At 39.8% G+C, this 26,550-nt stretch overlaps 3 protein-coding genes across 3 annotated transcripts in view; 1 reads left to right on the forward strand and 2 right to left on the reverse strand.

The window, feature by feature from the left end:
• The window catches only part of mrvi1 (murine retrovirus integration site 1 homolog), a 37,491-nt gene extending 30,546 nt beyond the window's left edge, over positions 1-6,945 (reverse strand). The window contains exons 1-7 of the mRNA XM_042486289.1: positions 6,890-6,945; positions 5,755-5,810; positions 4,273-4,366; positions 4,048-4,179; positions 3,871-3,956; positions 2,906-3,605; positions 914-1,070 (exon numbers count right to left, since the gene is read on the reverse strand). Of these exons, the coding sequence (XP_042342223.1) occupies positions 914-1,070; positions 2,906-3,605; positions 3,871-3,956; positions 4,048-4,179; positions 4,273-4,366; positions 5,755-5,810; positions 6,890-6,937 (1,273 nt within the window). The 5' untranslated portion in view covers positions 6,938-6,945. The remainder of the gene's footprint in view (positions 1-913; positions 1,071-2,905; positions 3,606-3,870; positions 3,957-4,047; positions 4,180-4,272; positions 4,367-5,754; positions 5,811-6,889) is intronic.
• A 30-nt stretch (positions 6,946-6,975) lies between these two features.
• LOC121944030 (inositol 1,4,5-triphosphate receptor associated 2-like) lies at positions 6,976-15,243 on the reverse strand. The gene is made up of 10 exons (XM_042487693.1): positions 14,803-15,243; positions 14,561-14,680; positions 14,294-14,474; positions 12,640-12,698; positions 12,494-12,554; positions 12,241-12,399; positions 7,472-7,589; positions 7,346-7,396; positions 7,181-7,258; positions 6,976-7,098 (listed from the first exon to the last, which is right to left on the reverse strand). The coding sequence occupies exons 1-10, from the start codon at positions 14,819-14,821 to the stop codon at positions 6,976-6,978; spliced, it is 969 nt and encodes a 322-aa protein (XP_042343627.1). The 5' UTR covers positions 14,822-15,243.
• A 1,536-nt stretch (positions 15,244-16,779) lies between these two features.
• ctr9 (CTR9 homolog, Paf1/RNA polymerase II complex component) lies at positions 16,780-26,505 on the forward strand. Its single transcript, XM_042486658.1, has 23 exons — positions 16,780-16,917; positions 18,301-18,399; positions 18,557-18,796; positions 18,887-19,004; positions 19,090-19,179; positions 20,189-20,445; positions 20,545-20,652; positions 20,736-20,972; positions 21,060-21,278; positions 21,471-21,654; positions 21,739-21,827; positions 21,932-22,117; positions 23,297-23,384; positions 23,465-23,613; positions 23,699-23,815; positions 23,906-24,051; positions 24,147-24,218; positions 24,601-24,736; positions 24,880-25,026; positions 25,118-25,269; positions 25,353-25,443; positions 25,562-25,674; positions 25,753-26,505. The coding sequence occupies exons 1-23, from the start codon at positions 16,873-16,875 to the stop codon at positions 26,177-26,179; spliced, it is 3,510 nt and encodes a 1,169-aa protein (XP_042342592.1). The 5' UTR covers positions 16,780-16,872; the 3' UTR covers positions 26,180-26,505.
• Positions 26,506-26,550: the final 45 nt, after the last annotated feature.

The following is a 26,550-nucleotide window of genomic DNA, read 5'->3' on the forward strand; positions in this document are numbered from 1 at the left end:
GAGTAACTGACGTACAGAGTTTTTGCCTTGTTTTTAATCCACAGTCCCTATACCATATCTGTAGCACTTTGAGATTGTGCTAAAAGTAAAGTGTGTTATCAATAAAATCTATCTTATAATTAAAAGTTAATTTTGCGGCATAAGTATTCTTTTACAATGTTGCAAAAGGTTCACAAGAAGACACATAAGATTGTGTGGTATCTTTCTTTTTGTGGCTAGCAAAACATCTCAATGTTGTTTAATTTAACTTGATGAGAAGATTATCAAGAACAATCAATAACATGAGAGAGGTATCAATCTTCTCAACTAACTCTCATTAAGACAGTGAACAAATATTCCTCGAAATGTTGAAATATATTCTTACTGGTAGTCATAACAAATGCTTCCAGTTCATTCGAAGAAAGTCCATTATCTTATTCCCCTTTAAATTGTTCTGCTTTGGTTAAATCCCTACCCTAATGCATCTAAAAGCCTGCACTGTGTACTTAGTGAGCTACATATTTCTCAGCATCTTTAAATAAAAAACATCTCCAAAGCACAATTCAGACGTAAATGTAAAAAGTGCTAAACCACAATGGAAACAATAACTCAAAAACAAAGGATTAACGGTTGTAATTTTAAAATAGGATGTGGCTAAAAATACTAACCCTCACTGTGTTTACATGAAAAAAAACTTTCCTAACTCCCCTTAATTTTCCCCATGGCCGCCCCCCTTTGATAAATAACACACACTCCCTCAGAGGCCTTTCTCTCTTCCTCCTCGCTGTACCAGCTGTTGTGTGCAATGTAAATATCTGCTGTGTTTATTTTCAAACATCCTCAGGGGTTACCACTGGAGAAGGAAGTAGCTTTAATTCATCTGTGTCCCACAGTGTACCCCTTAACCACGATAACTGTGATGCAGCAGTCATACCATCCATGAGTAGCTGAGGAGGCTCACTGACTTCTGGGATTACAGAAGACAAAGGAGACGGAGGAGGACTGTCTCCATCTTCAGGCTTCTTGTCAGACTCAGCCGTAAAGCCAGTGACGTCTGTTTCGAGATCAGCTGGCAGCCTGGGAGCAGGACTCTTCAGAAAAGTACAGACAGAGGGAACTGTTTGATCACTGCCTTTCATAACAATTTTTATTATGCTATAGAATTTAATGATACAAACACGAAAAACCCTCCCAAAGAATTAAACTTTCAGACCTCTGATTTTGCATACTCCCAGCCCAGGGGTCAGGACGCCCACAAGGGGTCATCGGTTGCATCTAACTGGTCATAAGATGATTACCAATGGAAGGAATAAGAAAAAGGAATAAAAAAAAAATCTAAATTCTGCATTTTATTTTTTGGACAATTATCTAGTTCTCTATGTTCTTTAAAATACTGCATAGCTTTATCTCCTAGTGTCATTAAAAAAAAAATACAAATTGATGAAAAGTATGTAACTAAGTATATTTACTCAAGTACTGTACTAACAGAAAATTCTAAGGTGCTTGACCTTTACTAGAGTATTTCTACATTATATACTTCAACTCAACAACAATTCAGAGGCTAATATTTTACTTTACTTTTTCCACTACATTTACTCTTATAAATTGAAGGAACAGTGTGTAGGATTTAGGTGGATTTTAATAGAATCTAGTGGTGAGGATTGCAGATTACAACCAGATTAAACATCTCCTGACTGGAACTCCTTCAGTCTTCATTGTTTAGGGAGTTTTTAAAGGGAGCCAAATTATCCGCAGAGGTCTCTTCCTCTCCAAAACAAATGGACCAGATGATTAAAAGTGGTAAAAACACTGATTACTAGAGTTTCATGTTACAAAATGAGAGTTTGTGCGATGCTCTCATTGTGGAGGGACTACTAACCACGGTGGCTGACACAAAAAAGCGAATGGCCCCATCTAGAGCCAGTGTTTGGTTGTCCAATCTGGGCTACTGAAGAACAACATGGCATGCTCCGTGGACGAGTACCCGCTCCCTATGTAGATATAAACGGCTCATTCTATTCTTCAATGTATTCCTATACTGTAGTGTTGCTACTTTTACTCAAGTAAAAGATCCGTATTCTTTTTCCATCACTGCAAATGAAACAGTCTTAGAAGAAAAAATAACCCCTTGAGTTGCTCACAAATCAAAAACATGCACCCTGTGATGAGGAGCTGAAAGCAGACAGTACCCTGTATCAAGGACTCAAAAGCAAAAAAAGTTTGGAAACCTCTGCACTACAAGTTTACAGGTAATGTGGTTCTTGAAAAGATTTCATGCAAATGTTTTAGAGGAATTTTTATGTTCCACAAAAGCAATATTAATCATTGCATGATGTCAAATTTTTGATTTGTTGGTAAAATTTAAAGTAAATTGCAGCTAAGAGACCACATTCTTCTATTTTTGTGATAAAAGTGCAAGTAATGTCATAACCTCAACTCGAAACCTTTAATACCAGCATGATTTATTCTGGCAGTTGTTGTTCCCACAGGAGTGTTATGAGCTCTACCCGACAAAATGAATCCCTGATTATAAAAACATCTCCATGGAGCAGTCTGAGATGAAATCTGGATTGCATTATAAGTTAAAAATTATAGTACATTGGTATTTATGCTTTAAAATACTGACGGGATGACTGTGGACACACATGGCAGTTATACATTTGATATTAGTCATATGGTTTTATAATTTTCTGCTGCTAATATTAACTTATAGGAATTATTGTATGTCTCAAATGTTAGACCCAACTTTGTAGGATTTAGTATTAGAAACACATTGTAATGTAACCATTAGTTCTCCATTGTCTCTGTGAGTATGTTTTGATCCAATGTTTTAGTTTAAAGTTAATAGTTTAAAAAAAAAACTATACTTGACTTTGACTCTTATTATATTGAAAATCACACACAAATTTTTGTAACGTGGACAAACCTGAGTTGGAGTACTTTCTGTCACCCTTGCCTCCAGAACGTTCAGCTGCTCGTCAGTTTCGGCTGCTCGGTCCAGAGCCTCCTCCACCCTCTGAGTGATGCTCTCCATCCTCAGTCTCACCTGGCTCACCCTCTGCTCGCTCTCTCTCACCAGCTCGGCAGCCTCCAGGGCGCTGTTGACCATCGCCTCCATCCTTCTGAGGGTCTCCAGGAGGCCGTCTGCGTTCACCGGAAGCTGGGTTTGCTCCTGCTGTGAGGCGGCTCCACCTGTGCTCTCCGTTGCCACTGCTGCATCCCTCTGATCCCTCACAACCTTCTCCACAGCTCTGTCTGGTTCTTCTCTCTCAGTGTTGGTCCCCTTGTCGATATGAAGATTTCTGTTCTTTTGCTCGGTGGCAGATCTGAGAGAGGCTTGCAGGAGGCAGACCTGCTCCCTCATATCAGTGATGGGCCGCTCTGCTTGCTGGAGCTTTATTTGTGTCTCAGAGAGCTCCTGGCCAGGGTGGGGTTCTTTTGTCCGGGCCTTAGCCCCCTCCACGCTGTGGGCTTTCCACCAGTTCACCAAAGCCACCGTTTTGGCATCCTGGATGTGAGTCTGGCTCTCAGTTTGCTTTTGCCCCTTGTCCCAGGCTCTCCACCGCTCCTCCACCTTCTCCCCTTTCTCCTCCCACACACACTTGTGCAGCTCTAGCTCCTGCAGCCTGAAACCACCACGGCAGCTTTATAAACATCTCCTCTACACAATGTTATGTCTGTAGTTACCAGTGGGTACTAAAACTGCACTTATGCCTGAGAGTCTGACACACAGAAGATAGTAAATCCTATCTGTTGCGTAATGGAGATGCCCATAAATTCACTGTCAAAACCAGACACCCGGAGAAAGCTTCTCAGAACTAGAGAGACTAACATCAACCAAATTCAGCCTGTTACCATAACAGGACAAAAGGAGGTAAAAAACTCACATACACATTGACAAGCTGCTGCTTGATGCTTGCCTGTTGCTGCTGGCGGAGAGATAAAGGCCTCTCCTGTGTCTCTACAGGAGCAGACTCCTGCAGGTGAGAGGAAGAACAAGTGAGATAAGATAAATTGATACACATCACTCCATTTAACAATAACCATATTTACTGACTCTCTCCTCACTTTCTCAGGATACTTATTGTGCAGAAGATTAACTATTTCTGCAGACTTGATCCTGTGGATGATGCTCTGAATGTCATCACTGTGCGTGTGCAGGGACGGGAGGCTAATGTCATCCAGAGCTCGGTGAGGCTGCTGCAGACAGAGAAGGCAGAGCAGTGGCAGTCAACATGAGAGAGAAGATCAGCCCCACGAGAAGATAACCTGCAGACAGGGAGCGCCTCCCACCTGCGGCAAATCTTGCATCTCGCTCCGCAGAGAGCGGTGGTTTGGAGGATCTCGAGTGTAGAGACTCTGAGGACTGATACAGTGTCTGTCATACCTGCCAGGAACAGACAGAAGAAAAACACCAGTTCACTACAAATCAGATGAAAAGGTACATTCAATTAAACTTTTATTAACTACAATTCATTTGCAATGGGGCTATTCAGTGTTAATGATTAAACTGATGATGGGTGAATTACATTTAACTTCTTCAGTATCAGAGTCCTGGTATTGTGCATCCTGGTTCTCTGTCACACTGCCATGGTTTACTGGAACAGTTAATTTAACTTCATAACACCTGTGTTTTACGCACATCAGATGTCAACATTCGTGCTGTGAAAAAGGCTCATCTTGTTTAAATATTCTCCAAATTATCATTTTCTTTAGCTCTTTATTTTTCTTTAAAATAGCACAATATTTTACTCTTCTACAAAGCTATGCGAGCTGACACATCTCATTTGTTAATGCACAATTCTGTTGAAGAAGACAAACTACATGCACATCACATAGGTGCAAGGCTAGCAAAAAATAGCATACATGAGGAAAATGTACTGCATGCACCTTTACTCCATGCCACAAAATTCTAATAAAGACAACATTTGATCCTACTTAGATCTTTGTCAGATCAAAACACTTGAGAAGTGAAAACCAACAATTTTATTTATACATAATGCACGCCAAAAGACTGACAAGCTTCATGGTCGCAGGTGTGGTTAATTATCTGAACCACTGAGAGTTATCAGACAATTGATTTAAGATTAACTACTTTATTGCCATATCAATGTAGTCGACTGGAATTTGTTTTGGTGAGCTTCACGCACAGACAAAATAAACGTTAACTCCAAAAAAAAATAAAAATACAAGGATAAAAACATATACATTAAATAATTTAAATCCAAACTGTTAAAAGAACAAAATAATAAAAACAGCAGCACTATAATGAAAACAGCAGCACCGTAATAAGTCCAAACAATCATATTTGATCAGACAGTGCACTCACTCTACTTCCAAGCATACACAAACAAGCAGGCTCACAGTATGAACCACACTATGTCGCCATAGCGACAGCGCCATCTTGACAAACAAATCATAGTAAAAAACAGTGAGACAAAAGTCACACACCAAAATATCAAAAAAAATCTTAATTTAACAAACTTTGTAACATATGTATAACCTTATATAGCAATCCACGTCACCTGTGTTTAAAGGTATATTGTATTAAGACATAGGCAAAACAAAAGTAATGTTGAATAGATGTACAGAAGTTGGGTCTTAACACATTTCTAATAAAGTTACAGGCATTATTTAAAGCCCAATAAGGGAAAAAGTCCAAATACGGGACTGCTCCACTTTATACCTCTAAGTCAAACAAGAACAAAAGGTGTGAAAAGGCACTTAAGTGTTGTTTCATAACAGAAATGAAAATGTAAACACGTGTAGAGGTACCTCAAAAGAACTTGGTGTGAATGTTCCTGTAACCTCGCCAGCTCTGACTGCAGACCCTGCAACACCAGAACAGAGTTCATGTGGTAAATAACAACTATTCAACACCATCGAGTAAAATAAACACATGCAAGATATTACATACTTCAAACTGTTTTCTCATTTTATATTCTGAAATTATGAGGCTGATAGTTTTGCTGTAATATTTTACCTTGATATTAGTCTTTGCATCACATCACATTTGAAATTAGTTTGTTTTTATGATTTAATATAATCTTAAGTACTTTCACAACACTATATTATGAGAAGTCAATAACAACGTAGATGGTATTTGTGCATTAACCATGGTAAGTAAACTTACCAGCACCCAGAGTCTCCCTGCTAATCTTTATCTACTGCGTAAAATTTTACTCCTGCATTTTTGTTTACCCGTCACTATGGAGTATAGACGCTGATCGAGAGAGACCCGTGCCTCCGTCTCTCTCAAACTTAAATCAAACTCTGATAAAACTAAAACGAGGCAGCATTCATCAAACTAAACCAAGATTATGTTACTGTATTGTCTATGTCTCCCCTTAAATGTCCAGAAACATATTTTAGTGCACTGTGTGAATTTAAGATGAGCGTTTGTAAACAGGAAGTGGGCACTGTACTGTTTCCTGTATTGTGAAAACAGAGGCTGAAACAACGGAGCTCAAACAGTAAAGCTAAGCAAACCTGATAAGTTAGGAAACAAGATTCACTTTCTGTTTTACTTATGCTTTGCCTAAAATGTTTTCAGAAACATATTTTTGCTTACCCTTTAACAGTCATTTGAGATTTTTTTGTTACAAGCCAACCACAATATTATTCCCTATTAAAAAACGTCAAAGCTCTCATTACATCACCCACCAGCAGGAACGTTTCAGCACAGTGCATTCTGGTAGTTGTAGGTTTTTTACCTCTTGCGCAAAAACAAATGCCGAAGCCCTTTTCTTCTGTTTTATCTGGTAATGAAGGACCCACTTAAAATGTATTTTGGTCTTTTAACTTCATAGACAGCCTATTTTTACGAATAGACAATCTTTCCAGTAGTGAAAACCTTTTTAAAATTTAATCTCACTAAATTTCTTTCCAATTCTAAGTGTCAAAAACATACCTCAATCATGTTGTGGTTCTCCACATGAGAGTTCTTCATCTTATCCATGACAATGTCTTTCTACATGAGAACATGTGACAGTAAAGTTAAGAGACAAAATTTAAAAAGATAGATCGACTTTTTTTCCAATGACAATACACAGATGGACCTACCTTAGTGATTTCCCTGTCTCTCAGTGTCAACATAACCAGGGTTTCCTCGAGTTCGGCCTGTGAACGTTTAGATGTTTAAATCACAGTTCAAACTCATAACACAGATAAACATGAGAGTGTTTTACTGATTTGTTCCTACCCTCAACTCAGCGTTTACTTTTCTCAGTTTGTTGATGCTATCTTCAGAACATGTCCTTTCAAAGGTGAGTTTTTCATTCTGTGTGGACAAAAAGAAAAAACATATCACCTTTAGTCTCCTGAGGAAGACGCCCACATTTGGACTTACATTTAAGATTTACATCACCTTATCTTCAAGCCTCCTGATGTGAACCCTCAGGCATTCAACTTCATTGCTCTAAAGATAATAAAAGATTTTACATGTTGTCATAAAAATTAACCGATCTTAGAGGTCGTCGAGTGTGTGACGTACCACTTTGGTGCAGGTGGTCTGTGCACGGCTGGCTCTCTCTTGGGCCTCTTTAAATGCTCGACGGGTTTCCTCCAGTTCTTCCGTAAGTGATCTGGCTCTCACTGCTGACCGCTGAGCACTACACACACCAAAAAAACAAACAAACACACAAACAAACCCATCAGGGCTTTTTGTTTTATACACCTCGACTCAACCACACCTCTACTCTGGCACACCTCAGCCAAAAAGTAAGAGGAGAGATTTTTTTTCACACAGATATTAAATAATTGAAGAGTGAGGGTTGAACCACGTTACCTGAGGTGCTGCAGTTCAGTTTTCTACACTGTACTAATAGTGTGGGAGACACTTTTTGTCTGAAAGATGCAAATAGATGTCCAGACATGGCGGCACTCCATGAATGAATGTTACCACTGACTGGGGGATGAGTTAAACCGAATAATATAAAATATGACAAATAATCTATAAAGCGGCTACTAAAGTATATGTCTTTAAAGGTCCATGTAACATCTATGTCCTAAAAAGTCTGGGCACCAATGATCTAATAACCAGGCAGAGACACGGATCTAAGACCCTGTTTATACCTGCTATTAACAAGTGTCTTTGGTGACTGGATCACAAGAGGACAGCTCTTAGCACAGGTGTAAATGCAGACAGGACATCTTTGCTTATCTGACGCCCCACAGGATATGAAAACTTTTTTTGGTACGTAGAGTTAAAGGGCCATCTCTGAAGCCACTATTCACGAGGCGAACAATCAGTTCAAAGTCTGGGGGCAAGGAAGGGGTTGTCAACACCATGTGCGCAGCATGACAATTACATTTATTAAGATTTTTACTAATGTCAAATAGTAAATGCTGTAAGTTTGCATATAACACGACAAACCTGCTGTTTAAAAACAACACACGTAGTCTAAATTGCAAACAGAAAAAAAAAATCAAGATTTTCTTTGCATACAGAGCGGTAAAGTGAGATCTGATCTCTGTGGATACCCGTTCTAATGCCAGGTGTGAACAGACAGACACAGAGCTGTCCACTGGTTATCAGACGCATGATAACAACAGGGGCAAACAGTTTTTCGGTTCACATCTCTGAGCTCAAAATTGTTGAGAATATGCCTGCTTGGTGATGTTTTACAACTCTCTAAAAGAAATGGCCACTGTTTGATTGAAAATTAAGCACACTGGTCTCATGCTTCAAACCCCACATTTTTTTACAGTCAGTCTTCATTTGCATCAACGTGCCTTTTTTTTTTTTTTATACTTTATTTTTATTATTCATATGAACATACAAACATGTAAGGTCTGGGTATTACAGTACAACAGGCAGAGAAGACAGAAGACAGGTAATAAAAGGATCTCCTACATTGGCTGATTGTAGCAATCCCATTTTTGCCAGTATTTATCTCCCTTCTCCTTTTGTAGTCTAAGGGAAAAAGTCATTTTCTCCATTAAGCGGATGGAGTTAACTATGTTGATGAAAAGGGAAATAGAGGGTGCGTTCCTCTTTAGCCAGCTTTTGGTAATTGTTTTTTTGCTTGCAGCCATAAAAACCTTCAGAAGGTAAGTGTCCCTCTTACTGAGCCCTTTTGGAATAATTCCAAGGTATAAAAAGGTGAAAGAAAAATCAGTTTTCAGATTTAAAATCTTTAAGATTAAATTGTCCACACCTTCCCAAAAAAGTTTGACCTGTGGGCAAGTCCAAAAAATATGTGCATGATCGGCCGACGTTGAACCACACTCCCTCCAGCATGATTGCTGAGACTCACTGAATTTGGATTTCTGATGAGGGGTGAGAAAGAACCGTACTAAGTTTTTCCAGCAAAAATCTCCAGAACAGAGTTTGTCGAAGTCGACTGGGTTTCCTAAGCTTGTAGCTATGATTCCTCTGATATTTCTATGTTGGTTTCCTTTTCCAAGCGCTGTTTTATGTAATTTGTTGAACTTGTATTCATTGAGGAGAGGCCCCTGTATAGTTTACCTATGATGCGGCTAGTATTTTTGTAGTTGTAAGAATCAATAAAAATTTGTGTTATTTTGGAGGGTTCAAGGGTATCAGAGATCTTGATTTCTTTTTTTAAAAAGTGGCGGATCTGTAGATACCGGTAAAAATCATTTTTGCCTAACTCATACGTCTGGCACAAGTCCTCAAAATGCTTAAGGTTTCCATTTGTTATGATTTTAGAAAAGGAAGTGAGGCCAGATTTAATCTCCACAGGGTATTTTGGGGGGTTCCATCTAATGCTAATTTCAGGTATAATCCAGAGTGATCAGAAATATCCCTCCGTCCAATTTTACAATCCTTCATTTTATGGCAATCTCTACTAAACATAAGAATGTAATCCAGTCTTGAATGAACATTATGTCTTGCAGAATAAAAAGTAAATTCACTAGCGGATTGGTTTAGGTGCCGCCATACATCAATCAAACCCAGATCCTTCAATATATTGTTTATTCGTTTTTCCTTGAGGCATTTTTTCCTTGTTCTGTTAGTTGTATCCAATCTGGGATTCAAAAGTATATTGAAGTCCCCAGCACATATTAATGTTCCATATGTTTCTGTAGCGATCAGACTAAATATCTTCCTGAAAAAGGTGATATCGCTGCCGGGGGTGGCATATATATTGCACAGGGTGACTTCACTATTTCCGAGCTTGCTTTTTACTAAAGACAAATCTACCCTCTTTGTCTTTTTGTTCTGAAATGAATTCGAAGCTAATAGAATTTGATATCAATATTGCGACCCCTCTTTTCTTCCCTGTCCTATCTGAGGAAAAAAAAGAATTTCTAAAGTCCATTTTCTTCAGTTTCTCGTCTTCCATATTAGATAAATGTGTCTCCTGCCAAAAGGCAATATTTATTTTCTCCCGTTTTAGCTTAGCAATCAGTTTACTCCTTTTAATGGGATTGTTTATACCATTAACATTCAATGATTGTATGTTGTAGTATTGCATACTCATAAGACTCACTGAAAATGTACACCTGTATGTATGACATCTTTAACCCAGACCTAAAACGCACTGAACGAATATGAACATTGATTGAACTTACAGTCCAAACTAGCATGGTACAAAACAGGGCTTCCAGTTCTGAGGTTTCCATTAAACCTCTGTAGGTGACTACTTGATAACATTGTCTGCATCGGCCTTTTACTTTAACCGGGTTTCAAGGGGAGACACGACCAGAGTCGGGCTCTGGTCTGGACCGTGGGTTGTAACTAAAGTAAAAAACTGGCTTACTGAAGAGCCACGATTTTTAATCTAACTTAAGAGGAGGAACAAATAACAGAACTTCTCATTAGAGCAGGGAGTAAAATGTGCTACTCATCCGTTGCGACATCCTCTGCATCCTCTCCATCTTTGAGCCTCTCTCGTCTGTTCTCCTGAAAGACTCGGCGCGTCCCATCTGCTCACTGGTATTGGACCCGCGGTGAAACCTCTTTTCCTTAGATCCGCTGCCGCTTCCTCGACCGTGCCCGAATCCAGGTGCACGCGCATCCTGGTCAGAGGAGTTTGGAAACGGATCTTCTTCTCCTTCAGTGCCTGCTTCATAGGAGTGTATCCCTCCTTTTCTGCTGGACATTCTCAGCGTACTCATGGTCAAAAAAAACACTCGCCTTTCTTGCAGATGAATATTTTTCTTCCAGGCAGCGTGAAGAACTCTCTCTTTAACGGTGAACTGCAAAAATCGGACCACTGTTGACCGGGAGGGGGCTCCCGCAGGTGGACCAGGGGTCAGCGCTCTGTGTGCTCTTTCAATCCCGAGACCTGTATCCCGACTCAGGCCCACAGTCTCGCCCAGCTCTGATTGAATCAGATGTTCCACAAAATGCAGCACTGAGGAGCCCTCTGTTTTCAGGGATGCCGTAGATTCTGATATTATTAGGTCGGGAACAGATCCCTAATTTTAGCCTGGAGTAGGTTTTGGTTGTTTAGCAGCTGGATGAGGGTATCTTTAACTCCGATGTCCCATTTCTCCCTCCCTGCCATGCTTCTCTTAATTTCACCCATGCGTTTGGTTACCTTGAGCGGTGGCGGCCTTCAGCTGCTGGTTGATTTCGGTTGTCAACTCGTCCAATTGTGCCTTCATGTCCTCTCGAAAGCTGAGTCGGATTTGGGACCATTTTTTCTTCAAATCCGATTTTAGGTCAACCACCTCACTCACGACTTTACGAAGAGAGCTGAGAGCAGCGGGGGGAGCTCCTTCCTCCGGTCTGTCGCCGCCATCTTTACCTGAGCTCCATCCACCTGCTTTGCCTTCCTTTCGTGTGTCCTGCTCCATGTTGCTTCGTACCGTGCCTTTCCCCTTCTTGTTTTTGTCCCCGCTCATTCTTCTCTTGATTTAAATCACTATGACCGAGTTCATAACTTAAAATGCGGGGATTATATGTCTGCCGATGCGGGAGCTCTTTTCTATGCTGCCATTTTGGTAGGCGGGCCTCCCGGAAGTCCGCATCAACGTGGCCTTTAACTTTTTGAATTCAAGCTTTTAACTCTGATAACGTCTTTTAGCTACAAGCAGCGAAACGGTGTGTGTGAGGTGACACAAATGTGCTCAGGGTCAGGCTGCGCTGAATTGGTTGCTTGTGATGTATGATGTTGAACTTTGTTCTTCCTGTGCACCTTATTAATCATTACAAGTAGATTATTTTGGTACAGATTACAGTTTATATTGGATGTGCACTTTGAAGTGATACAGGAAATAAGAGGTAGAGTGTAATTACATATACTGTGACTGAACATTAAATGAGGAAGAAAGTAGTTAATCCTTCACCTTGCAAGCTTTGCACGCAGCTCAGTGACCTCCAGAGTGAGCTGCAGGTTTACGTCCTCACACTGAGCCACCGTCCTCATCAGGCTGCTGTTCTGCTCACTCAGCTTGCGGTGAGCGAGCTTCAGTTCAGCCACTGTGCCCGACAGGTCTTTTCCATCACTGAACCAAAACAAACAGTAAGTGGCTGAGTATTACAACACACTGAATAGTGGAGGTAAACCCATGCAAGGATTAAAGGAGTGAAACGACTGACCAGGGACACTGGTGGCTCTCTGGGGACGCAACTTTGCTTTGAGATGCTGAGAAATCCAGCCCTAAAAGTTGAGAAGGTTAAGGGAATCTCTGACTAATGTGATTGAGATTTTCTCAGATTTTCAGTAAAAAGCAGCCACAGCTTACCGTTTACTGGCACTTTAGATGAGCCAGGCCAAGATATGTGACTGTCGTCCACCTCAGAACTGAAACACACGAGGAGTTGGTGGGTTAGTTTCCACAGCTCATAAAAAACGCTGATTAATAGGGATGAGCGAGTACACCATTATCTGTATCTCTGCTGGGAGTGGACGTGGTTAAAACCAAAAGTGTGAAGGGCTTAAATCAAAAAATGGGAGGGCCCTAACCAGAAGTTGTAATTTAAAGTCTGAAATTGAAAAGAGTTGATCAGGAGTTGCTATGTTTATTATTTATTATAGAAAACGTTTTAAAGGACAGCCTCAGGGTTAAGCTTCAGATCATTTTGATCCCAAGAGTAAGAGATTGAACACAGCTACCGAAATGAGAATTTTCCTTCATCACGAGTATGGATATGCTCATTTTGCTCAGATGATACTCACATAAAAATAACGTTAACCATACTAGATACTATTTTCATCCAAGTATTCGGCTCAACCCTACTGATTAATAAAATATTTAATCATTACACTTGCTGAAAACAGTATAATTCAACTGGAAATATGCCACTGTGTTTGTAAAATGAAAATAAACGTCATATATAATGGTTTTATTGAATTTAATTAACTCTACAGGGGTTGTCTTCAGAATCAGAATCAGATTTATTACCAAGTAGGTTTTCACATACAATTTATTTCCTTTGGTTTTTGGTGTATAAATTAAACATATCTTCGAGAAGGTGGATATAGTGTGTATTTACAGGAATAATCAATGTTGCAGTGCTAACTCTATTTTTTATTTTTTATTTTTTTAAAAGGCTGTTACTGGAATCTGAAGAGAAATGGTTTGAAAACATTTTGCCGATGCCTAAATTAAGGACATATGTGCATATAAAACAGCAGTTTGGCCCTGAACCATATGTACCTTCTCGTTCCTTTGGTAATTGAGATTGGGCAATTTAACAGTATTCAGGAAGAAAACAGAATGTGTGAGTTGTGTGATTTGGGTGATTTGGGTGAAGTGGAAAGTGAGTCCCATTTTCTATTATACTGCACAAACTACGATGCCTTGAAATAGTTAATATTCCATGAAATGGCTTCTCTAAACCCTGACATTTTCTGGTGCTCGGATGACCAAAAGCTAGAATGGTTGTTTAATTGTGATATCTTCAAGTGTGGCAATAATATTACAAACGTTTGGGGGGTAAGGCAAGAAAGTTTAATTAATTTGTACTCATTCAGATTTTTCGATCAGTGCTACATGATAAGTGTCTCTGTGGGTGAGTCATGAACTCGGTCTTACTCAATGATAATGTGATTATGTACAACACTTTTGTTGCTTTTCTCTATTTCCTTTCTTTTTAATGCTGTCCCATAATATGCACACTGGACTCTGATCCTGGCTTGTTTTGATTTAATTGTATCTTGTAAGCCCATGCTGGCTAGGAAAAACTGTTGCATGACACAATAACAAAAAAATAATTCGGAAGGAAATAAAAATAAGGCAAAGCACTGCAACACTCAGGAACATATGTAATTATAGATATATACGACATAAATGGTCATACTTGAATATGACACTTTAGTGCTTCTATAATTAAGCCAAATACACTTCATAACATTTAGACTGGTTGTAATCTGTACCCGGTGTAGTTTTGTCTCACCTGTCCTGGCTGCACTCTGCGATCCACTCCCTCATGGTGGAGTGGAAAGTCTCTCTGCTCACGTGAGGGTCCTGACCGTCGGGGTTGAGCAACCGTTGCAGGGATGCCAGTCTATCTTGCTCCGGACTCTGAGCCGTCATGGTCTGCAGGTACTGCATGATTGTGGAGGCCAACACTTCTCCTGAAGATGAGAGAGACACAGGGATGGTTATTCACAGATCATATGATTATTTCAGTCTGTTTTGAATTCAACATAGACCTGTGTACCTGTGTTGGAGGTGCTGCATGCATCATACATGATGTCAAGGAGTTCATGTTCAGAGAATCCACCTGTGTCTTTTTTGTCCTCGAGCACATCCCTTGTCCCACTGCCGGCTGACTCCCACACTGAGGGTGCAGAGAAGAGCAAAACTTAGTGTGTGTGTTGCACAGGAAGTAAATGTAAAGAAAGATACTCTAAATATCTGTTTGACAATTTTATAAAGAAACAAACAAACTGTAACACTTACCATCACTGCCGTCAGACATTGTGCTTGTTTCTCCCAAATCCCTGCTGTCATGTTCCTACATGGTCTGATATTTTAATTGACATAAAATACATCTCTAAAGGACAAAGGTTATATTATTCTACAGTAAAGGAAAAAAAAGTTTAGCTCTTTTAGGTAAAAATGATGGTACTGCTGGGTTAAAATAACAAGTTTTTAAGGAAGAGCACAAAATAGCTAGAGCAAATCTCCACTTCTAAAAGATCAATTGCGCGTGTATTAAATGAACAGGAATGACACTGATCCATTAAATAGTGTGTATAATGAGATTGTACGGTAATTATTTTTTTTTGTCTTAGAATTACATGGCCATCAAATGTTATTCTACAAAGAAAAACAGGTCATAAGTATAAATACTCACCTCTCAGTCCGAGACAGTTCCTCTGAAAAGCAAAAAAAAGTTAAATCTTCATTTTCATTATTATTTTTCTGGTCTTCCTCTGACTCACTGTGATGTTCAACAAGAAGTCTTCAAGATGCCCATATGCTTGTTTTTTTCCTGCTTCACATCAAAACCAGCTGACATCCCCCCGTTCCCCCTTCCCACCCCATCCTCCCCCACCTCACCATGTCCCTCTCCTGCCAAATGCTGCCCTGCTGAGGTCTGTGACAATGATGCAGTTAATGGATTTCAATTTAAATTCACCAGTTTAACATATCAAATACACAATCTGTCAAGCATTTCTGCCACATTTTAAACATGCATTTCCTTTGCCAGTCAGTGTGTGGCAAAGGAAGTAATCCTCCATTAAAAAATACTGTTATTGCTATGGAAACTGATGTTTGTTTGTTTGTTTGTTTGTTTGTTTGTGTTTTTTCCAAAATTGTCTACATTTCAGCAACATGATGAGTTTCATTTGTGGTCAAGTTGATACCAAATCCATAGAAGACCAATTAAAAGTATTCCAAGAGATGCTAAATATATCTTTTTAATGGATATATTTTGTGTTTTATTACTATTTCTTTATTTTTTAATCACAGCAGAGAGAGACAGAAGGTGAGCTTGGCTTTGCAAAGCGTCATCTCGGTGCTGTGGAGTCAGCTCCCGCACCCCATCTACTGTATACTCATTGAAATACAACAAAGGCAAATAAAAGCATTTAGTATTATTTTGTATTATTAACCCTTCTGTCTTTTCCAGTCTCAATGTTTGTCCTGCTTTCACAGTCAGAGACAGAATATTAAAGTTTGAACAAGGAGGATTGCAGTATCTTACCTTAATTTACTCTCAGCTACAACTGACATTTGGACATGGCAAATTTCTCATTCTCCCACTCGACCTCACCGTATACTCAAAACAAAAAACAAATTTACACTGTGTTTTAGGCATATAGTATTTTTATGTTTTTATAGTATATATAGTGTGTGTGTATATATATATATATATATATATATACACACAAATTTACACTGTGTTTTAGGCATATAGTATTTTTATGTTTTTATAGTATATATATATATATATATATATATATATATATATATATATATATATATATATATATATATATATATATATATATATATATATATATATATGTATATCCAAACAGGTAGATGGAAAGTAATGGATACGTTATCCATGCCCGAATGGCTGTTTTAATTTTGGATAGATCCTTTAAGGCCTCTACAGCAAAACTACACTCTAATAACCAACTTGAGGTCCCTCTGGGGAGGAGCTTTAAGGCAGGGGATAGAAGTGTGTGTATTTAATAACATAAATAAAAATACCTATATACTGAACAGAAATTTGCTATATTTTTCTTGTCTATTTTGGTAATGTTTTATTTTATGGTTCCATAATTTCTTTATATTTTTCAAATGTCCACAGAAAACTATTTTAACAGTGCTTCGACGGGAAAGCACCGTGCGTTCACCTCCAAGAGGAACTTTTGTTTAAGATTCCAAACAATCTGCCCGGACACTATTTCCGTTGCACCGTCCAGTAAGAAGTAGCTACCAACAGACAACGGGCTGAAGATTTTGTACTTTTTATTATAAATCCAAGTCAAGGTGGATTTTTCCGCAGTCAAGATGTCTCGGGGCTCTATTGAGATCCCGCTACGGGACACTGACGAGGTAAAACTCGCCTAATATGTGAACTTGATTTATTGTGTTTGTTTGATAAAGTGAACCTCGCTGTGCTGCTAGCCGTGTGTGCTAACTGTAGCTAGCATTAGCTAATGTTCGTGTTTAATGTAAAGTAATGTCAGCGTGAGACATCGAGATGTTTACAGGTCGATCCGAAACGTAAACATCAGTAATGTTTGGAGCGGCAAATACAGAAAGACTTACTTTAACAAACAGTATTACTGTCCGCTGAGGTTAGTAACGTTTGGTCAGTTGTTGTTTTGTTTTCTGTCGTTATCTGGTTAATAACATAAAATTGTAACGTTACAAATGTTTCCAAATCTCATCATACAGCTATAAGATGTTATGTAAAACAGCAACAGCATTATTCACAATCTTAATTTTATAGTATTTTTATATATTTATTTCAAGTTACAATGGCATCAAAAGTTTTGAAACATCTAGATCTTAATTCATAATAGCAGTAGAAAATATTATCACTATAAATATGATTTCATATTGTATTATTTTATCGATGCACGCAGCTGACAGGCTGTAGTTTGTGGGGATGTTTAGTTATATTGTTATTACACAGATGTTTATTATCCTGAGGCTACTTACTATATAGGCCTTTACAACATACTACAAAATACCTTAAAGTAAAACATGATGCAGTTTAACAGGACTACAGCCTCCAAAATTACTATAAGGTTAAAATCTAAAACTCGTTAAAACCTTTTAAAACAAACACCGAACTTTCTACCTGTCATTATGGTTAGATTTAATGCAGCAGGGCTGATGCATTACACTGTATATTTTAAGACGAGTATTTCACTGACAACTGTGTGTATAGTATATTTTCTATTAAATCAGTGGAAAACTGTTTTTAATAAATATTCCTGTATTTTAATAAATAAAATATGGGAATGTCAGTTTTGGCAAAACCAGAGATTTAAATGCAGTACAAAACAAGTTACTTTACCTTTTTGGTGTAGAAGTCATAATTCCATAAAGCACAGATTTTTCAAATCTCCCATAATGGCTAATTTACACAGACATATCACAGGGATAGCCACCACAAGTATGTAGATAAGAATTTTTATATACTTAACTGTATATGTTGTTTAATTTTCATATTATTCTTTTCTAATATAAATATTTGCATTTTGTGTGTAGCATGAAAGGGGCTACAACTTACATTTCAATGTGCAGCCCTGAAATTACCTTGTAACTTTGTGTCAGTGGTATTTAAAAATTCTGTCAGTTGTCAAATGTATATTGTTTCACAGTATGGATAGTTACATTGCCTTCATAATGCTCTTAAATGACACATGGAGTATGAGTTTTGTCACATGTTGATGCTCAATGACTTAAATAAATCGTATCTTGCAGGTTATCGAGCTTGACTTTGACCAGCTGCCTGAAGGAGACGAGGTCATCAGTATCCTGAAGCAGGAGCACACACAGCTGCACATATGGATCGCTTTGGCGGTGAGTCAGCGGAGCTTTCACAGTCAGTGGTTACATTTATTATCGTAATATGAATGAGAAACAGAATGCTAGCTTCACAAAAAAACTGAACACAATCCAGATATCAAACTTAAATTTATCACTTCATTTTTAAATTTGTGCACTCTGTCTTTTTCAGTTGGAGTACTACAAGCAAGGCAAAACAGAGGATTTTGTCAAGCTTTTAGAGGCAGCGCGTATCGATGGAAACCTCGACTACAGAGACCATGAGAAAGACCAGATGACCTGTCTGGACACATTGGCAGCTTACTATGTCCAGCAAGCTCGTAAAGAGAAAAACAAAGATGCCAAGAAAGAGCTTATCACGCAGGCCACGCTGCTCTACACGATGGCAGACAAGATCATCATGTACGATCAGGTGAGAAAAAATCAGTGATGAGAGAAACCTGCTATGGCTTCACTTATTTAGCAGGTCTAAGTAAATATAATATGCTCTTGACTCACTCAGAACCATTTGTTGGGACGAGCCTGTTTCTGCCTGCTGGAAGGAGACAAGATGGACCAGGCCGACGCTCAGTTCCACTTCGTGCTCAATCAGTCCACCAACAACATCCCGGCTCTGCTTGGCAAGATGAATATTAAAAAATTAGACATTAATCTTGACCACTTTGATAGATTCACTAAAGTAATCACACTATTGTTGTTCAACAGGTAAGGCCTGCATCTCCTTCAATAAAAAGGATTACAGAGGAGCACTGGCGTACTACAAAAAGGCTCTACGAACAAACCCCGGCTGCCCAGGTAAACACGTTACCTGTATCCTCATCATCCCGATTTCTACGACATTATTACTGTTCACTAGAGCTGAAACAATTAATCAGTTAATTGTCAACTATTTAAATAATAGCCAACTAATCTCATAATAAATTAATCACTTGTAGTAATATTTTAAGATAAATAAAATTGTTATTTGAGCTTCTTAAGTGTGCATATTTTCTGGTTTCCTTATTCCACTATGAAAGTAAATACAATATTTTAGTTTGTAGACAAAACAAGACATTTGAGAATGGCCTCTTGAGCTTTGGAAAATACTTACTGACATTTGTCACCATTTTCTGACATATTTCAGATCAAAGAATTAAGCAATTATCAAGAGAGATCAATTGACAATGACATTAATTGTGAGAATAATCAGCCCTACTGTTTGCTACTGCCAGTCTTTAGATGATAGAAGACATCAAAATCCGAGTACAAAGAAATGTGGTTAGGATATATCTGCCAACAGTTGTTTTAACAAGTAAAATAAACATCCTGGACAAAGAACTGAGACATTTGTTGCAAAGAATTGTGGGTAAAATGCAGTATGTAATGAGGAATGATATTTAACATTTGAACCATTACCCTCAATGATAAAATTGGAAAGATTTAGTGAAAATTAGCAGTGAGCTTTGCTCTAAATTACAGCAAATTATTCTAAATAACTAAAAACCCAAACACTTGACTCGAAATTAGAAAAAAATATATAGGAAGGATACAGCTGTATTTTCATTACTACATATTCACCACATATTATATAGCATATTAATAAAATGTTTCTGCTCTTGGAAAATATTTATAAAATTGCAGCCAGAAAACATTCATGTACTTTAATTCCTTTTCACTTTGACGTTGACACACAAATATCTGTGATATTAAGTAAAAATTTACTGATATATCAGCCTTCACTGCTACTCTAATCGACGCATTTCTCACACACGCAGATGTGTAACAAATTATTCACCTATCTGCTGTCCCGTTCTTGTTTCTCTAGCTGAGGTGCGGCTCGGGATGGGCCACTGTTTTGTCAAGCTCAACAAATTGGAGAAAGCTCGTTTGGCGTTTGGTCGAGCGCTGGAGCTCAACTCAAAGTGTGTGGGAGCTCTTGTTGGCCTGGCGGTTTTAGAGCTCAACAACAAGGAGGCAGATTCCATCAAAAACGGAGTGCAGCTCCTGTCGCGGGCCTACACCATCGACCCCAGCAACCCCATGGTGCTCAACCACCTTGCCAACCACTTCTTCTTCAAAAAGGTAATCACTCGTGTCGCTTGTCAATGAAATACTGACACAGATCTAAAGCAGTGTGTTGTTATTCAAACGTGTTTTCTGTTTTTTTTTTTTTTTTATCAGGATTACAGTAAAGTGCAGCATCTGGCCCTCCACGCTTTCCATAACACAGAGGTCGAGGCCATGCAGGCTGAGAGCTGCTACCAGTTAGCGCGCTCATTTCACGTGCAGGTAAGATCCTAACTGATCCTGAGGCAGCTTCCTGTTCGTTGACGTCATGTCTCTGATGTCTCTATTCTCTCTCTCTCTCTCAGGAGGACTATGACCAAGCGTTTCAGTACTATTACCAGGCCACCCAGTTTGCCTCGTCCACCTTTGTGTTGCCCTTCTTCGGCCTGGGGCAGATGTATGTGTATCGAAGAGACAAGGATAATGCGGCGCAGTGCTTCGAAAAGGTTTTAAAGGCCTATCCCAATAACTATGAAACGATGAAGATTCTGGGGTCCCTCTATGCAACATCAGACGATCAGGAAAAGAGAGACATCGCCAAAGTACGTATCCTGTACAGATCATTTTATTACAGTGGAAATTATGTGGCTTATTAAGACGCCTGACACGTGTCTTTCTTGGCTCCCTAGGGTCACTTGAAGAAGGTAACGGAGCAGTACCCAGATGACGTTGAGGCTTGGATCGAGCTGGCTCAGATCCTGGAGCAGACTGACATTCAAGGAGCGCTGTCCGCATACGGCACAGCCACCCGCATCCTGCAGGAGAAGGTGCAGGCAGACGTTCCTCCTGAGATTCTCAACAACCTGGGGGCGCTTCACTTCAGACTGGGCAACCTTGGAGAGGCCAAGGTAGCTATCAGAATAATAATACCCAAAAAATAGCTACATTTCACTGGGAATTTAGTAGATATTCTTTAACATTTTTCTGTTATTGTGGTATTTAAAGTATTTTTTTATAAATAGTCATGAGGTGTGCAGAACAATGTATATTTAGTATAAATCCCAGTGGTATTTCTAGCATTATGTCTTCTCTCCCTGCAGAAATACTTTCTTGCATCTCTTGATCGAGCCAAAGCTGAAGGGGAGCATGATGAGCATTACTACAACGCCATTTCTGTCACCACGTCCTACAATCTGGCCCGTCTGTACGAGGCAATGTGTGAATTCCATGAAGCTGAGAAACTCTACAAAAACATCCTAAGAGAGCATCCAAACTACGTGGACTGTAAGCACGAAACATTAGACAATATAAAGTGAGCGCAAGAAGAAAAAACATTTGTGAAGGACTGTTTGAATTTTGCGTCCACAGGTTATTTGCGTCTTGGAGCGATGGCTCGTGACAAAGGAAATTTCTATGAAGCTTCTGATTGGTTCAAAGAGGCCCTGCAGATTAATCAGGTACTTTGTCACCTGTTGTCATGATAATATTATAACATCAGAATTCCATAAAAGTACATTTCACACTCTGTCTAACATTATCTGATGTTTACTGTCTTATGCAGGATCATCCGGATGCCTGGTCCCTGATTGGGAACCTTCACTTGGCCAAACAGGAGTGGGGACCGGGTCAAAAGAAGTTTGAGCGTATTCTGAAGCAGCCGTCCACACAGAACGACACCTACTCCATGCTGGCTCTGGGTAACGTGTGGCTGCAGACCCTGCATCAGCCCACCAGAGACCGGGAAAAGGTGACACTTTTTTTTCCAGTAATCATTTCTCTTATTGTGTGATATAGCACTAATGCTTGTTTCTCTGAAGTCTTCTAAGTTTATGTTTTAATATTACTGGTATGATTTATACAATGTAGTAATCTCTGATGTTGGTGCAGACACTCACACATTACAAGCAAATGTGGCCCAAATCCTTTTTTTTCTCCCTTTCGCTCTAATGTGACAAAGATCAGATTTTTTATGGTCACAGAAACCAGTCAGATCTGGTCCACTGTCATATGTCTGATAAACATCCAACCACTGGCCATGCGACCGCTGTGAGAACAGTCATATAGCGGTGTTCACATACAAAAGTTCCCAAAAGCATGCACATCAAGACAAAAACATAGTGAAGAAAAAACAAAGTCTGCACAATCGACTATGCTCCCATAAATATTTAATTCTGTTACCATCGAGGTGACATTTTCTTTTTTTCCATCACTGGTGTTCTCATAGATCCATGGTCACTGCACAGCTGCAGATCACTCGCTTTACAGCCTCAGAGCAGTCTGTCAAAACTACAGAAGGCTATCAAATCATGCCGCTGCGGGCGGTTTACCACTCCTGACTCCCCGCACATCACCCACAAATGTCTGTCAGCTGATCTCACATCAATAGCTGCTAACAGCCCCAGCGGACCTAAATAAATCCCATTTGTATAATAGTCCGATATCCTGAAAACAAACGGCCATTGCTCTGATGGGCCATTTTTTCAGAGATAAGCGACACACTCTCCCAAACAGAAGCACATGGCTGATTATTTTGTGGAATACAGTCAGAGGACCTTCCTACAATGGTGATCATTCAAAAGATGAGGCCTGCACTGCCGCATTCATTTTTCCCAAAATGCTTGTTTTGCAAATGTGATAGTTATTGTCATTTAATCACATTTGTGTGACAGTACTGGTTGCATGTCATGTGTTCGGAGCAAAGATCTGTTTACACTGATTTGGGAAATGTGTCACTACAAACATGGATGTAAACAGTCCAGAAAGATCAGATCTGGGAAAATAATCAGAACTGAGCATTAAGCTCTTTAACGTGAACGTAGCCTATTTCTGTTGACGTATGATGATAAACGCTGTGGGAAATTTGTTTCGTGTGTGTGGAGAAAAATAACAGATCACCAAATTCACTGTGTGTTTTTTGTCCTGACAGGAAAAGAGACACCAGGATCGAGCCCTGGCGATATACAAACAAGTCCTACGAAATGACGCCAAAAACCTCTACGCTGCCAATGGAATCGGTTTGTTGAGTTATACTTTAAGCATTTTTATTCTTTCTCCTGTACGTGTGAGGTGTTTAACTTGAAGGCCTTGTGTCCAGGTGCCGTCCTGGCCCACAAGGGCTACTTCAGAGAGGCTCGTGACGTGTTTGCGCAGGTGAGGGAGGCCACAGCAGACATCAGCGACGTGTGGCTAAATCTGGCTCACATCTATGTGGAACAGAAGCAGTACATCAGCGCTGTGCAGATGGTAAGGGCCTCACTTGTGATTACCTATAAAATGATTGTTTTCATGTTTTTGTCTGTACAGTTGATTATTTTATTCTGCTTTACAGTACGAAAACTGCCTGAAGAAATTTTACAAATATCAGAACACAGAGGTGCTGCTGTACCTCGCGAGGGCGCTCTTCAAATGCGGGAAACTTCAGGAGTGCAAGCAGATGCTGCTGAAGGTAACAAGAAGACGAAAATGTAAAGGCTTATATTCTGTGCTATAATATGATGGGGGTATAACTTCGTCTTTCTGACGTTTTTCCAACAAGGCTCGGCACGTGGCGCCCAGCGACACAGTGCTGATGTTCAATGTGGCGCTGGTGCTGCAGAGACTCGCCACTCTTGTGCTGAAAGATGAAAAGAGCAACCTGAAGGCCGTGCTCAGCGCTGTCAAAGAGCTTGAACTGGCTCACAGGTATTCAGCTCAATTTAAACCTTCCCCTCCCGGTCTGATCCTCTGCCAGCCAAGTGCATAATCTGCAATTTTATTTCCTCCTCCTCATCACACAGGTATTTCAGCTACCTCAGCAAGTCCGGAGACAAGATGAGGTTCGACCTCGCTCTTGCCGCTTCCGAGGCCAGGTCAGTCAGGATTTATTATCTTCACAGTTGAGTTACATGAAAAAGGTTTTTGTTTGCTTTTAAAGAACAGTTAAAGTAATTTCTGAAAACTGTAATTTCTTATGTCCTGTTGTTATAATATTTGCAGTTAAAGAAAAATTAAATATGATACGAATTATTCCACTTATATTGGCTTCTAATTTGTGCCTATCAATCGATGAAATTTCGCTTGTTCAATTAAATTCTTTATGACCAATGAAACAATCATCAGTTTATTGTTGTCATCTCTATTTTTTTGTTTTGGTTTTTAGGAAAATTCTACTTAAGCTTTGCAGACGTTAAATGTTTTTCTCAATTTTTAAAAAAAATCTTGTACTTTGGTGGGTGTGTTGTGGGATTGCAGGCAGTGCAATGACCTGCTGAGTCAGGCTCAGTACCACGTGGCGAGAGCAAGAAAGCAGGATGAGGAGGAGAAGGAGCTTAGGGCCAAACAAGAACAGGAGAGGGACATGCTGCGTCAGCAGATGATGAAAGAACAGGTACTTGTGGTGCAAAAATTGCGAAATTTTTAATGACGAACCATGAATAATACCAATAATAGCTTATTTTTATGAACTGCATTTTGAAATACATAAAGCTCTTACTGTTAATTGGTTTGCTCGTCACGCTTAAACCTTGTTAGGAGGAAAAGCGGAACAAAGAGGTGGAGGAACAGAAGAAGCTTCTGGAGCAAAGAGCGCTGTATGTGGAGAAGACCAAGAACCTGCTCACCTTCGCAGAGGGAGCAAAAGAAATGGCCAAGGAAAAGAAGAAAAGCAGTGGAGGACGTGTGAGTTTTATCACTGATAGCAAACTCCTCAGCAGAGTAACTTGTGCTGAATGCAGCATGAATAACACAGTTATGTTTTTTCACCTCTAAGCGTAAGAAAGGAGCCGACATGGATGAGTTTGTCAACGATGACTCTGACGAGGACCTGCCACTGAAGAAGAAGAAGAAGAGAAGGGCCGGCAGTGGCAGCGATCAGGAGGAGACTGAGGACGGAGAGAAGAAGCCACGCAAGAAGAGGAGGAAGTGAGTCTGCTACACTGACGTTTATTCAGACTGCTGAACGAGGCAGACAAGATACTCAGAGCAAATGTTGTGTTGCATTACAGACCCGTTAGAGATGATGACAGTGATAACGAGGAAGGATCATCACGGCCCAAGAAGCAGCGTAAACCAAAAGACCGCAAGAAGATTGAAAAGGTCCTTTGAGTTTTCTTTGTTCAGTTCTTTTATTGTGATTGATAAGTTGTTTTGAATCATGTTTCATGCCAAATTTTTAAACATTTGACATCTTTTTAAAAAAAAAAATCATTTTTAGCCGCAGCCCGAGCGTCTGCCGCCGTCTCTCAAAGGGAAGATCAAGTCTAAGGCTATCATCTCCTCCTCTGAGTCTTCTTCTGATGAGGATGGCCTGAAAATAGCTGAAGACAGGTAAGAGCGTAAATGAATGAATGAATGTGAATTTACACTGAAAAAACTGCATCGGTACAAAATTTTGCTCGTATGCAGGCAACAAAGAGACAGCGGTTCAGGATCTGATGACGATGGCGACCACAGGAAGCGCATTGCATCTGACAGTGAGTCCGATGGAGGAAGGAACCGCTCTGGTAGTGAGGCGGGCAGCCCCCGGCGCTATGGCAGTGAGGCGGGCAGCCCACGGCGCTCTGTGGGCTCCGACGATGACGACTCCGGCAGCGACCGTCCAGTAAAGAAGAGGAGGGTGCAGCGGCAGTCCGACTCGGAGCAGTCAGAAAACGAGAGCAAGAGGAGTCAGTCAGGCTCTGACGATGAGTCCCGGCCTGGCTCTCCCGTCGCAGCATCTGACCGAGGATCAGACAGGGGATCCGAGGCGGGATCAGACAATGAGGGCTCCCCACACCGCTCTGACAACGGCTCTGAACACGAAGCCTCCAACAATGATGACGACAGTGATTAAATCTTTTTCACAGACTTGTCCCGTGTAACACTGAGAAAACTCCCCACATCTGCATTTTTATTTTCTATTAAAAGCAGGGATTTCTGTCCAAATGATATCATGGAATTAGCCTAGAAAAGTGTAGTTTTTTTGTTGGTAATCCTCATGTCTTACTAGAAATGTCTTTTCACAGATGCCGTGTTTTGTTAAAGATGTTTTGTTTAAGACAGGTCAAATGGTTTGAAGTGAACTTCATCTATTTTCTATCTCAGATGGTCAGACAAGACACTGACCCAAAAATGGAAAGATGCTTCAACAAAATGTCAAATAAAAAAATTGAAAGCAAAGAATTGTGTACCATGTAGATTGTTTCTGTTTTGGGTCGTAATGGA

This window comes from Plectropomus leopardus, chromosome 1 (assembly GCF_008729295.1).
Source record: "Plectropomus leopardus isolate mb chromosome 1, YSFRI_Pleo_2.0, whole genome shotgun sequence".
In the NCBI taxonomy this organism is placed as follows: domain Eukaryota; kingdom Metazoa; phylum Chordata; class Actinopteri; order Perciformes; family Serranidae; genus Plectropomus; species Plectropomus leopardus.

Bases quoted from the DNA above. Each gene is read 5' to 3' on its own strand.
- LOC121944030 (XM_042487693.1), bottom strand. The intron at 14,475-14,560 runs GTACACAGGTCT...TCTCATCTTCAG, and splicing joins ATGCAGCACCTCCAACACAG to GAGAAGTGTTGGCCTCCACA. The intron at 12,699-14,293 runs GTGAGACAAAAC...CGTGTGTTTCAG, and splicing joins GCAGAGTGCAGCCAGGACAG to TTCTGAGGTGGACGACAGTC.
- ctr9 (XM_042486658.1), top strand. From the start codon at position 16,873: ATGTCTCGGGGCTCTATTGAGATCCCGCTACGGGACACTGACGAG. The intron at 22,118-23,296 runs GTGACACTTTTT...TTGTCCTGACAG, and splicing joins CCACCAGAGACCGGGAAAAG to GAAAAGAGACACCAGGATCG. The intron at 25,675-25,752 runs GTAAGAGCGTAA...GCTCGTATGCAG, and splicing joins CTGAAAATAGCTGAAGACAG to GCAACAAAGAGACAGCGGTT.